Source organism: Lissotriton vulgaris, chromosome 5 (genome assembly GCF_964263255.1).
Source record: "Lissotriton vulgaris chromosome 5, aLisVul1.2, whole genome shotgun sequence".
Taxonomy (NCBI): Eukaryota; Metazoa; Chordata; class Amphibia; order Caudata; family Salamandridae; genus Lissotriton; species Lissotriton vulgaris.
In genome coordinates this window covers 1,065,735,518-1,065,749,173 of record NC_141693.1, presented here as the reverse complement: position 1 = coordinate 1,065,749,173, position 13,656 = coordinate 1,065,735,518, and the positions used below count along the sequence as shown (strand labels likewise).

At 41.2% G+C, this 13,656-nt stretch overlaps 1 protein-coding gene across 2 annotated transcripts in view; it reads left to right on the top strand.

The window, feature by feature from the left end:
• Positions 1-13,656, top strand: part of CFAP43 (cilia and flagella associated protein 43) — a 922,989-nt gene that overhangs the window by 14,667 nt on the left and 894,666 nt on the right. For both annotated transcript variants that reach the window (XM_086922745.1, XM_086922746.1), the window contains exon 2: positions 9,295-9,548. In XM_086922745.1, coding sequence (XP_086778871.1) covers positions 9,295-9,548 — 254 coding nt within the window. The remainder of the gene's footprint in view (positions 1-9,294; positions 9,549-13,656) is intronic.

The window sequence follows — 13,656 nt, the reverse complement described above, 5'->3', positions numbered from 1 at the left end:
TCTGCTCACGCGACCATCTTGGATGCCCGCGTAGCTCCTCCCCCCCCCCCCCCCCCCATTCTCCTTTTTTGAAAGAAATTGACGATGTCTTTTTGCACACGGTATATCTAAACTTACTTTTAAATTGACTATGTTCAATTTTAGCATGCATGTCACCAACATGTTGCTTAATGTCAAAACTAAGTTAAAATTTAGGCAGATTATTCAAACATGCAAACTTAAGAAAGTCTGGAGAAGATTTCTCCCCCCCCCCCCCCCCCCCCCTCAGTGCTTGAAATGCCGAACCCCCTGTTACTCAATAAGGACATTGCTATTAGACCATAACATGGCGCTTACCGCATCTCCTACATCTACCCCTTAAATGATTGCACCTCTGACACATTCACTCACAAGTCTATTCCCTCTTTCCACCTGACCATTACTTTGGGGATCATGGAAACTACATGTTTTGTGGTTGATACCAGCATCTCTTAAGAATCCTGCTATGTCATCCAACACAAACTGCATCATGTTGTCTGATAGATCTACCAATGGAAAACCTTCTCTTGAAAATAGATCAGTTAAGAAAGTTATTACAGTTTTAATGTTGGCATCACTCATCAAACCCTTCCTCGTTGCCAGTGTTATAATTGAAGAAGCTGCTGCAAAGGCGAATGGGATACTTTATGATCAAAAGACTGCCATGATGGAGTTCCAACCAGGGCAAAGGTGTCACGGAGAATAGGGCAAGCACCAGCCTCACAGTGCATCCTTTCCTTTCCTCTCATACTGCTCCTCGACTGTTAAAGAATGAGAGATAAAGATTCTGCATTGCGTCTTGGCTCGAGTGATGCAGACTCAAGAGCCCGAGGCACGAGGAGAAAGACACAAAAACTCCACATAAAGAAAACATAAAACAAACCTTACTCCCCCTTCTGTGGTAGAGCCCATCATGGACTCATTTGGAGTCCAGGGTGTAGGAAGCCCAATGATGAAGCTTGCTCAATTTTGATGTGAGTGAGGGCCCAGCATTTCCCAGAGAGATCTCTGTATAAGGATAAGGCATCAACAATAATAATTGCCGAACTTCTTTGATGTGTGTTTGCTTATGTTGGGAGTAAAATACCTCTCACCCCCTTTTTTGTGAGATAAGGTTTTAGAAGTTACAAAATAATTAAAATGTTATTGATCTGAGGTCCGACCTTTGTTTTGGTATGTAGACAATGGCTCTGGAGCACTCTCCAGCTGCTGGGTGTTGATCCACCTCTGTCAGCAGCTATTGAAGGTCTGCACTCCTGCAATACAGTGCAAGTGCTATTTGACTTAGTTGGGGAATTTAGCCCCCCTTTTCCCATCCTCTCTTGGGTCTGGCAGGGTTGCATTATGGCCCCCCTCCTATTTAATTTATTTATAAATTATGTTACTGTCTGAAGGAGATGGTATAGATTCCCTTAAGCTACTTTTTGCGAAGGATCCTATACTGTTACATGCCAATAAGGTTGCCGTCTTTGTCGGAAAACTCTATGCATGTTATGACAAATTTCATGGTTTCTGCAGAGCATAATATCTCTATTAACGTGAAGAAAACCAAGGCCATGGTGTTGGAAACGGGCATACAAGTAAAGAGACCTTTCAAGATTGATGGGGAATTGCCAGAAAAAGGTTGATCAGTTCACTAACTTGGCTTGAGTTTTCATCGCTCACTCAGTTGGCAGCCTCACCCAGAGAAATCTATTAGATTTGCCAAAAGGATATGTAGCCTGCCCCTAAATGCTGTTTTGACGGTTTTTAGACAGCTCTCTTTGGAGCCAAGATTGTTGATGAGCTATAACAAAGCTAGGGGCCTGCAACTATTTGAAAACAATTTACTATGTTCCTTTCTAAAATTGGGTCCTCAGACTTGATTACTCTCTCTATAGGTACAGCTGGGTATACGACCTGTATCAGATTTAGACGCCTTAAGACTTGTTCTGTATTGGATCCACCTTAACAGAAACCACTTGGAAATTGTGTATTTACAATATGCCATGGAAGTATTAGCTTAATGACACATAAAAAGCCGTTGCTGGGAGAAGCATGTAAGTAAAGTACTTAATGGTATAGGGTTGGATCATCTCTGGTGGGACCCCAGTCAAAAAAATGGTAATACCACTGCAGCTGTTAAGGAGGCACACTGGCATTTGAAATTTACTGTCGCTAGCTGAAAAATGAATCCTCTAACTGCCAACTATTTTGATTATTATTTCTATAACCAAGTTCCATATCTATCGACATCTATACAGCAAGGGGAGTTAGCTCTGCTCTCTACGGGGCAGAGCTATGGGGCTCATGCAATATCAATGAATTGTCAAGATCCGAGAGGAAGTTTTGTAGGGCCATCATGTCACTTCCCCAAGGTACTCCCATGGCCCCATTAATGCTTGACTTAGGTTGTCGACCTATTGGAGATTTAGCAAAGTTCCGGCCCTTACTCTTATGGGCCCGGCTGTGGCGAGTCCCGGAGCTCGCCAAATATGCGAAAGGGCTCTCTGAAATTATGTCATTACCAGGGTGGCACAGAATTAAATGGTTAAGAGACATGAAATCCCTCTTGTGCAACTTGGGCCTAAGTGAAGCCTTTGCAAATAGGTCCTCTCCACCTAAGGCAACACTCAAGAGTCTGTACTGGAATTGGATTCTGACTCAACGGAGTATTAACCGCACATTGGGCAGACTGACGGAGGATTTTTTGAAATTCAAGGACTTACCAATTCGGGAACTCTATCTAGACATCATTGAGAAACCATTTGATAGGACCCTTTATTTCAAATTTTCGAACTGGAACTCTTCCCCTGCATGCCTTTACATCTCGGTGGAAACCGCCAACACAGACCACAGAGTTTTGCCCCACATTCAGACAAGAGTCAGTGGCACATTTCATGTTTGAGTGCCAGGAGTATGCCCGACCAAGAAGAAAATGGCTTGAGCAATTGTGCCGCTTGCTGGGGACCAGGCACCACGTTGAGGCACTACGTATTTTAATTTCAGACTCTCGCCCACTGTATGTCTGTACCTTCTCTAAATTTTTATCATGGGCCTGGTGCATTAGAAGTAAAAGGCTTAAAGAAAAAGTTTAATTCTTTTTTAATCAACCTCCTATGATATGCTTCTTTTATCAGAAAATTAAGATGTTTAAAGTTGAATGTAATTAAATTGTTGTATCTTTCTTTTTCTCTTTTAAATCAAATGAACTTGTGTATTTTTATTGTGAAGCTTTTATGATAATTTTTATCGAAATAAAGCCTTTTTGACTTGACTTGACCATATCTATACTTGCAACAACCGCAACTGAAACGTACTCTAGTTGTAAAGTTCAGGTGAGGAATTTTTACAAGTTGATCTTATAGGTCTAAATGGGCTGTAGACCTGTCTCACAATTGCACATGCACTTTAGGGGGCAAGGATACAATATCACATTTCCTGCTTTTTTTGTTCAAGAATAGCTTGCTCAAGATGGAATTGGTTTGGTCTATATGATAGTTGATACTGATTTTGTGTGCACTGTCACTTCATACACATGCTCCGCTTAGTTTATTTCGAGAAAAGACAAACACAAGTCTGAATCTAGTGCCTGCTTTGTAAATGAATTTTATTTGTGCAGTTGACTAAAGAAGATTTCTATGACTTCTGAATTAGGCAGTAGAATGAATTTTAATGCAGTTTTGTTGTGATTTAAGACCGATGTATCACTGTTATTTGGAAATCCTTTCTGAATTTTATTTGTATGCTTTTGAAAGTTGTATTTCTTTTGTGTACTCTTTGTACTGTTTTGTATGTGCGGCTATAAGCTGAAACATCTATAATAAACTTGGCAACATGGTTAAATAGTGAAAAACACAATACAATAAAAATCCAACTCCGATTTATAAAAAAGAGAATATTTTAATAAACAAAATGTCAAAAATCCAATAAGGGAAACCTGAAATATGAATTATGAAAGCTTTAAACAAAAATTGCACCCAAAAGCATTATATGCCAATTGTGGTCATCTAGTTGCTCTTGATCCATACCTAGGCATAAGTTAAGGTTAACCTCGATGGAGCGCATGTTGGATGCAGGGACCAGGTTTGTCCGAATGGAAAAGTTACCTCCTAGTGTTGAGAACCTACAGTGAATCAGGCATTTGGGTTGGCATCAAGGCAAATGTCTCAGCATTGGCAGATTCCAGCATCTGGATGGAGCTGTTGTTTTAGGCGAAAGAAGTTAAAGTTTTCATACCCTGAAGGTCGTCTGTGTCAGGGCCTATGAGGCTGCGGATTGAACCTGAAGAGTTCTCGTACGCAGTGGATTCTGGCATCGACAGAAGAATGTAGCGGAAGCTACGACAAAGTCTGGCCTGGAGGTGATGCTTCCTGTTTGGATCTGGTGAGCAGGTTGGTCCCAGTCTCCAGGTAAAATGTTGTAGAAAGTCTTAAGTCTAAGGTTTTTCCAGGATGTCAGGAGGAGAACACTTTGACACAGCACTGTGACACAGGACCACAGGAACAGCATTTACGGGGGTGCGAGGTCAAGACTCACTGCAGCTGAAATCCCAAGCAGCGTCAAAGGCAGGTCCAGTTGCAAATGTTCACTTAGCCCATTCAGGAAAAGGTTAGCTAGCAGATTTATTGTGTCCCTGCAGTTTAACGAGAGGTCAGCGAATTGAATCTTGGAGTCCAATTTTATGGCTTGGGTCCAAATGAAAGCAGGCCCAGCCCTTGGGGCTCTCTTTCCAACTCTCAATATCAGGTGCAATCTAACTTCAGTGTTCGACAGGTCAAGTAGTGTTCTGACAAGAGTGCCTAAGTGTACCACATTTATGCCTGACAGTAGCCTGTAGGTGGGGTTGACTCCTGATCCCTTCCTAACTCGTATGGAAAGGTTTGCAAGGGTATCCCTACTCACTTTTGTAGCAGTTCCTATATGCCCTACTACAAACAATCCCAAAGTGCCCCCCTAATTCTAAATTCAATATGACTGAACTTTCCTTTTCCTGTGCCCACCGTAGTGATGTGTACAAACAAATAAGTATCCCCTCCTCTGTGTTCAATCAAAACTTGTTCTGGGCAGTGGTGGTTGGTGAACTTTGTAAGTGGTGTGGCGTAACTCATCACAACTTCTGAGCGAGTCTATCAGACAACCCTAGCCTTCATAAGAGGGGCTGATAAGGGACTCGCCCGACAAAATGTTTTAGGAATAATAGGGAGAATGGGTCAATATTGCACCACAATTGTCAAACTTACTAAAACACCATAGCTTTCACATACATTTCTGTGGACACTCACTCATAGAAAATTCAAAGTATACTGTTGCAAAAAAGCTCCCCTCTCACAAGCGGCATCTGGGGAAGTGTAGACCCTTGCCTAGAAAGCAATCTGGGAACATCTGAGCCAAACAATGACATTTTAGCACAATTGCCCAAACACAGTGACTAAAAGGCCACAGGTTGTATGGGTGGTTCAAGTGATTTGCGGAATTTGGAAAGGGCTCATATACTTTTTCTAAATAATGCAAGCAGCTCCCTTATCACCTTATATTTTACCCGTTCTGTTCCTTCCATAGAATACTATCTATCAGATGAGGAGTCACACAAGTACATATATCGGACCTTACGTAGCAATTATAAATAGTGCTAGCAAGATCATAAAAGGCTGCAGTATAATTTTGGAATCTATAATCATAAATTAGACACAGTACCAATCTGATTTGTTAGATATGCACATACAATTTGTCTCGGAAAAAATATACATTAATACCGGCTTTACATATCCCATTACTCTAGCAATAATAGTCTCAAAAGTAGCAAAGTTGATCATTCAAATATCCGTGTGTAATATGTTCAAAATAGATGATACTTGTTGTAAATATCAGCTGTTTATTTTCTGAGAGAAGCAGTGCATGCTTTCCTCAAAACACCAACAGGTTTTGCATAGGGAGTCAGCAAAACAACTTTTCCTCACACGAAGAATGAGTTCACCTAAGGTAGCAGAAGTGCAAGCTTCAGTGATGCATGTATGCAAAGCAAACGTGGCAACAGTGAAAGCTTGCAGGACACACCTAAAGCGTGCTGGCTGCATGAGTTTTAGTTACACGGAACATCATCCCTCAAGCACACACACAATGTTTGGCACGGGTAATATCAGACAAAGTGTAACACACACAGTATGGCCAGCAAGAAAGCAAGCATCCCTGACACATGAAGAACCTTGTCGGTAGCGTTGTGAATCCAGAATGTATTGTTAATATATTGTTGTTGGATGATAGGACATTTACAAGGTACACCACTCATTTGAACAAAATCATGAAATGAAGTACTTCGAAGTGCACGGTAGGTCTGGGTTTCATGCAAGGTATAAGGGTTGCTAGCATAGAAGAGCCACGTTGCTTTCCTTTAGCAAAGTCTCACTAATTAAACAAAGCGTTTTTCTAAATACAAACAGCCCTGTATCGCATGCAGTGCTCATTTTGGAACTAAACGTGCCACTGCCCTTCTTCTTAAGACACAATTCAAATGATTAAAACTCAAACTATATTTGAGTTTTTGTGCATCATGACAGCAGACAGTTTCAGATAATTAACAATGAAACTTCACTAGAGATCTCAACATTAAAATGAATTCTCTAATATCACACAAAGGGAATCTTTGGCACACAATGCAATATAATAGAAACATTTTTTCTTTTCTTGCTCTTCCTAGCTAGCAATGCCTCACAAATGCACACAAACACAACTCACCTTGCAGTCCTTATCTCTTCCTCTGCACAGTGAGCTGGAATGTCATGACGTAGTTGGGAGGCACAAGCTGAAAACCATGTGCAGAGGAAGAGGCTATTTAGAAAGTGCCAGCTCTCATTTTAAGTGAGTGTTACAGCTGTCAAATCCACCCCCATCCTGTGGCATCAGAGAAAAGGGTGTATTAGAGGAAGAGAAAAGGGAGCCTGCGCCTCCCTCCTATTTTAACACCTGGCTGTGGCGTTCTGCACCAGACGTAGGATTAAAATTGAAAGCAATGGGTCCTGCTGCAGTGAAATGGGATACTGCAAGGGGTGCCACTGTCCTCCACAATAGACGTCGTGTCGGACAGTTATGTGTGCTCGGCGCGTGTGCAGATTTACTTGGAGAGAAACACTGAAGCTGAAAGTCTGTTTCAGGAACTCACACGCAGCAGAAAGTAGGAACATTTTCGTGCATGGCAAAATTGTGGGGCAGCGCCTCTCCCAATAGGATTGGTGCCTAGCTGACTAGATAGATAAAGGAGACAGGTCCAGTTGTTAGCTACATCTGCCAGTGACAGGCTAGGCCTCATTGAAGTTAATTAGGTTATTGGGCACTGGCCAGATGGTCATCCTGTCAGAGTAGCAGAACACCTCCCTATACTCAAGGCTTTTGTTTCAGTGCTGGTAGCAAATTCAAACTTCCTCAAAGGGTATTTTGAATTCCTGGGTGACGGTCGAAAAATGGGCTTCTAGAGACTTTAGGCAGTAAAAGATAACTTATGTAAACTTTTTTTTGTAAATGAGATTTCAACTTTACCAGGGAATTGGGCTTGTAATAAATATTTGAAAAAGTCCCACAAATGCCTTTTGTAGAAGTTTCCTAAGTGGAGATAACATTTAATTTAAATTGTATATCGCACTTCTTTCCTCTGTAACCACTAACCCTGCTACAGCTAAAATGGCTGTTGAGGCCATGTCCCTGTAAAGACATATTATATAATAGACATCGACAGGTCCTACTTTGAAATACTATGCACCCTGCCTCATACGGCATTAAAGAGCTCCTTAGTGGTGATTTATTAACATTCTGTTCCTTATACTTGAGACTTACAGGGAGGTAGTATTTACTAATTAGGTTGTATCCAATGTCAACATGTTTTAGGGGTGCAAGTCATGGACTGGGGTCTGGTTAGCAGAGTTACAGTGCACAGAGTCAAAAGACCAGGAGAATGAATTCAAAAGGAGGCACTTTCCCAAAGAGCTAATATATTTTTCTATTTAGGTTAATTTAAAGAGTATCAATAATATGCTTGTAGAATTTGGTCCCCATGTTTTGTAAAGCATCTGTACAGAGGCCACATAAATGTTAAATAACAAGGGAAATATTATTGAGCCTTGTGAGACTCATCTATTATGAACGGGATACCTTAGATTCAATAGAGACTTTGGTATGTCATTTCATTGCCTGGTTCTGTTCATGAATTTTAAGAAAAAAGCAATACATTTCTTGCAAGACATTATACAAAAATGAACTTTTCAGCCCAGATAAGTTTAAACAATGCGTACTTGTCCCGGTTAGTCATCCCTTTGCCTTATTAAAGATGTTCCCCATGGGTGCAACAGAGTTTTGTACCAACTTTATCTCATGGAGCATTCCCTCATTGGAATTCCCAAGTAAATGGGGCAACACCTTTGCCCCAGCATGTTACTGATGCATGTGCAGGGGCAAACAGTCTCTTGAGACTTGTAGTAACTATGCTAAGTCCCCAAGGAGCCTTATGTGAGGTGGCATGGAGCTCCGGGGGACTCCCAGCAATCTCTCTACGGGTGAGTGCAGTCATACACTGCAACCGAGAGTGGTTGGAAGGTCTCTTTGACGTTAGGCTGATCCGACGACTGCCGTGAAAGACAGAGCATCGGTTTATTGATAAGTTATATGTTGTGTTCTCTTCCAGGAACCAAGGCTACGCCAGGATGAAACTGGGGCTAAAAAGAGAGGGGCAAAGGGATGGAATTGAATGAATAGATTGGAGATGGATGTTACATGTTTTGCCACTTGAGGACTGACAAAGTTGAGCTTTGTTTCCCTGAGACTAATTGTGATCATTTCTGGTTTAAAAACTGAGAAACAAAGGAAAGAGGAAGTTGCATCTGAGGAGAAGCATATATAGAGGACTGTGTGTGAGTTCCTCAGATGCTGATGACTTTTTTCAGCTGTCCTTGCTATGTCTTAAATACATCTCCCTTTGCTACTAGTTACATGGCTAAAACAGTAAACACGTATACTGGTCCCGCCCCAAAAAATCAAGAAATTCTTTTAGTACGCTTTAATTCGTAAAAGCAGCATTTGTAAAATTGGATTTTTCTCATAAATGTTACCACTCATCCTAGATGTTAAAGGATTTGACCCCACATTCCACTACAAGTGGACAGTATGTATGTGATAATATTCCATGTAAATATTGCATCCCCTAGATATTGTATATTTTGGCGTAGTTTGTTGCAATTGCTCTTGTTGTTTTTCTTACTGTTGTAATACAAAGCTTTTTACTGTGCATTTTGTCTTTTTTGTTTCGATCAGGTGGGTTCAGGGCATCAATAAGCAGAATATTTCCTTTGTGAACAACCAGACAATTTGCTTTCCCTGTGGAAACTACATCCTCTTCATTGACCTCGAAACAAAGGCCCGTTCTGTGCTGCAGTGTATGAGCGGGAGCATTGGGGCCTTTGCTGCTAATCACTCCACCGAGGTGGTTGCCTTTTCAAATCAGAGGCTTAATCCTTCGATCTTCGTATACACCTTTCCAGGGTTTGTCAAAAGGGCAGAACTAACAGGTAAGCAGCAACATTTGCTACCTGGAGCTGATATCATGTGAAATAGTGGATGCTGCATGCAATTTCTTCTAGACAGGCTGTTTGTTTTTTATCGTGGCATGGTAATACCCAAATTGTTGATGTTGTATACTAATACCCTATGCATAGTGCACAGCAATAACATGATTCTAACTAGAGTCCCTGTGAAATGTAGCTTTTGTATTTTCTACTTTTATATGCTCCACAATGCTTCTGCTTCAGTTTCAAATATATCACAAGTAGGCACCAGATGTGATAGACACCCACCAACAGACCGTGTATATAAAATAAAAATTTACTTGAGCAATTATTCACTGACCTTTGTTGAAGTTGGCGGTGAGGATCTTCTTTGACGGTGAAAGCAGCCTTTGGAAAAATGTCAATGCCAGCTCCACATTGCACAATTTTGTTAAGCAAGTTATAGCATCTTAACTCAAATGGTACATCTTACCAGACCATGTTCAAGGATATTGGATAAATAATCATATGATTATCAGGAGCTCTAAAGCGCCCCCACTGACCTATTCAAGTAATTGAAGGACACTTATACTAGACTAGAGCAATATTTATCCATTGCAAAAAATACTGTTTTGGGACCGTGTAAAATTTCTGTGTCAAGCTCTACAAAGTGTAATCTTCAAGTAAGTATTTGTACCACAAGAAAACCAGTATATATTGGATATAGTATGTTCCACAGGAAAATGTCCATTGATAATCCTATGCCAAGGGAAACCGCACTAAATTTAATTATGTGCAAGTACATCATCTCCAGAAGTGTTCCTTTAAATGTAAAGAGTCTGCCAAAATGTCTCTGCTGCACGCACTGTGATGATCGGTTTGCAGATATCACAGGGATACCATTAAAATATTCCTCACTGTTGCATCATGCAGTATCCACATAGGCCCTCTATGAAATAACCATTGCCATACAAGAGTCACATTGTCCCTACTACATATTACTAATGATATACCTCAATCTACAATGCCCTCCTGTCAAAAAATAAATACATTGTCTTCATTTGGAATTGGGGTTGTGCATTCCAGTATTTATTACCTGCAGCTATTTTCTCATCTTTGTCCGGGGTGTATATTAAGTTTGTGTTGAAGTCTCCTGTTACAACAATATCCCTGAAGGGGTTGGTACTTCTTATGTTGAAGATTATGTCTGTTAACAAAGAGTTGTGGGCTTTTTCTTTTGTGCCCTTGGATGTTCATAGGTGTTAATTAATAGTACAGTTCTTGGTTTCTCTTTAGCCGGTAGCGGGAATTTTATTAATTGCACATTTGGTCCAGAGGGGACTATCTGCTCTGATTGAATGTTAATAGCTGTAGACCTATAGACAGCTAGGCCACCTTTCAGACGACTGTGTCTCTCGGCTGGTGTGTTAAAATGTATAAGTCCTACAAGAGGCAACTCTTCCAGAGCCCACGTCTCCTGAAGGGCAATTATGTTGCATGTTACCAAAACTTGAGGGGGGCTGCCTTCTTCTAGCCATTTTTTCGTCCAGCTACGTTCCATGAGAGAAGGTGCAGGTTCAGCTTTTTGTCGTTCGCCGCCTGTTTACACGATGGTCAGTTGTTTTTCACTTTGTTCAGGATTCCTTGGAACCATGGAAGAATGGCTGGTGGGCTCCTTCCTTTTGCTTTCTGAAGGACTAAATACACCTGTGGTTTTTCTTTTGTTTGTCCTGGCACTTAGTTTACCTTCTGGATGGCATTTTCAGCAAGCGAGCCGGGATAACGTGGTGTAGCGTTTTCAGAAATGTTTATGCCCTGTGTATCAAATTGTTGGTTTTGGCTCATAATGAGCTGGGCAACTTCCACTATTTGCCATGTGTTAAGTGTTTGTTCGTTGAGGTTTTCTTTTCCCTTCTGGCAAAATTCCACGTTGAGCAGGTGGGTTGACTGTAGATGTTTTAGTGCAGGGATGTTTGTTAGTAATTTTAGTGTGTTGCCCCTGTTCAGAATATCGTGCCGCCTCTGGGACTTGTAGTCTGGCGTTAATAATATTTGTTGCAATGATAGTCCATACTGCTGGGTATTTGTGTTGATTTCATCTTCTTGGTCTATTCCCCCTGCAGGTGACTTTTGCAGTCTATGGTTTTCATGATGGGGCATACTGTCCTTAGCGATATTTTGTGCTGAGGTTACTGGCTTATTCTGGAGGTTATTCTGATTGGTTCTCGATCTGTCTTGTAGTTATTTCCTGTTCTAGGAATCCCGACTCGGTTTCTCGGGTGGTTGCCCTTGGCCAATTCCCTTGATTACATTCTGATAGGTTTGCATTTTCGTGCTTTTGCGTGAAGAATTTAAGATTTTCATGTTGCCCTTTGGATGCCAAAGGATGCCCTTTGTTTTGGGTCTGGGAAAGGGGGTCTTGTATGCCAATATTGGTGTTGTCTTGTAGTTCTTGTCTTGGAAGGATGTTTCTGCACAATCTGTGATCCCTGGCTCATTGGTTTCAATCCCACCTTGTGCTTTTTTTGTCCACCCTTGATGAGTCCAGTCATTGATCATTGCGTCTTTGCTTAGCAGTCAGTTAGTCCCATCTTTCTTGTACGATGTTCCTTCTGTCAGGTCTTTAGGCTTCAGATTTGAGACTCCGGTCACGAGAGTTTGAGATGTCAAGTTTGTGGGTTGCAGAAATGTTGTCGCTTTTTTCCAAGTTCCAGTGTCTCTTCGATTTGGTTGCTACTTTGTGGCCTTTTCGTTGTCCCTTTTTTTGTGCAGGGTTCGAAGCCCCTCAAGTATGTACTGCAGTTTTTTTAGTGTCTCTCAATTCATGTTGGTCCACGTCTTCCCAAGTGTCCGTCACCATAAACCAGTCCTTGTGGTTACCACTTGGGGTGTCGGTCGTTTCCACAGATGTCCTGGTGAGGTTAAGTTTTCCTTTTGTTTCTCTAGTTGAACTAAATATTGAGTGCATTTTAGTTCCTGGCTCGTTGCCTCCGATTGTTAATTTGTGTATGGCTTTCCTATCACGTTTTTTTTGTCTTCTTGTTTACTTAGTTACAGTATGTTCTTCCAGATTTGGTGTGGCTGTGGCGCCAAGCTTAGTCACTACAGGTGCTGCCTTCGTTCCCATTAGTCTGGGTTTTTATTTTCTTGGCCTCCTCTTTAATTTCCGCCTGCATAGGAGTTGCTGTTTGTGTTTCGTTGTCAGCCCCTGTGTGCGCGATGTAAGATGTGTTTAGCTGTCTGAGAGCTATTATTTTTTCTAAGATGCTAAATTGCGATTAATTGCATTTAAGGAACCTCAATTCGAGATTCCTTAAATGCAATTCATGAACCATTTTTTAATTGAGAATTCGCAATCTGGGACCGCTATTTACCGCGAAGTCTACCTACGTGGTAAATAGCAAAAACTTTGAAAAATGCGCTAAAGTGCATTTTTCAAAGTTTCATGTTGCGCACACACTAAGGGCATGTGTGTGCTTTGGACACCCCTGCACCCTTGAAATCGCAATCTCAATTTGCGAATCGCTAATTGGGATTAGCAAATTGAGATGGTCTTCACATTCATTCCTATGGGCCTCTTGGCCCATAGGAATGAATGGGGAGATATTCCTTAATTGCGACTCGCAATTTGCGAGTCGCAATTAAGGAATTATTAGAAATTGCTATTTTTTAAGGGATTTCTTGATGAATAGCATTTTGCTATTCCTTAATAGCGAATCGGTATTTTTCGCTATTAAGGAATCGCAAAATGTGTTCTTGATGAATCTGGGGGTTAGTATTTATCCCTGCGATATGTAGCTCTGTGATATTCATGAAATCAATTTGAATGTCCATCTTATCCGATTGCAAATTGAGTGCCTTTGTTGAGGATGAAGTGTATGTAGTAAAGTTCTGAAGAGCTCTGGGTAGCTACTTGTGCCACTGGGTGTTTCATCTTGTGATGATGTCGGTTTTGATTCAGAGTTTAATAAATGATTTCTGGTAAGTACTTGACTGATGTTCTACAATGTGAGGGCAGCTATGGTTGCGTTTTCCTTATTATGAAGAGCCAGTTATTTCTCCATTGTTTTGCATTGGGGAGATTTAGGCGTCTGTGCCTAATGCCTCTTTTGCATCTATTTCTTGCAATGCC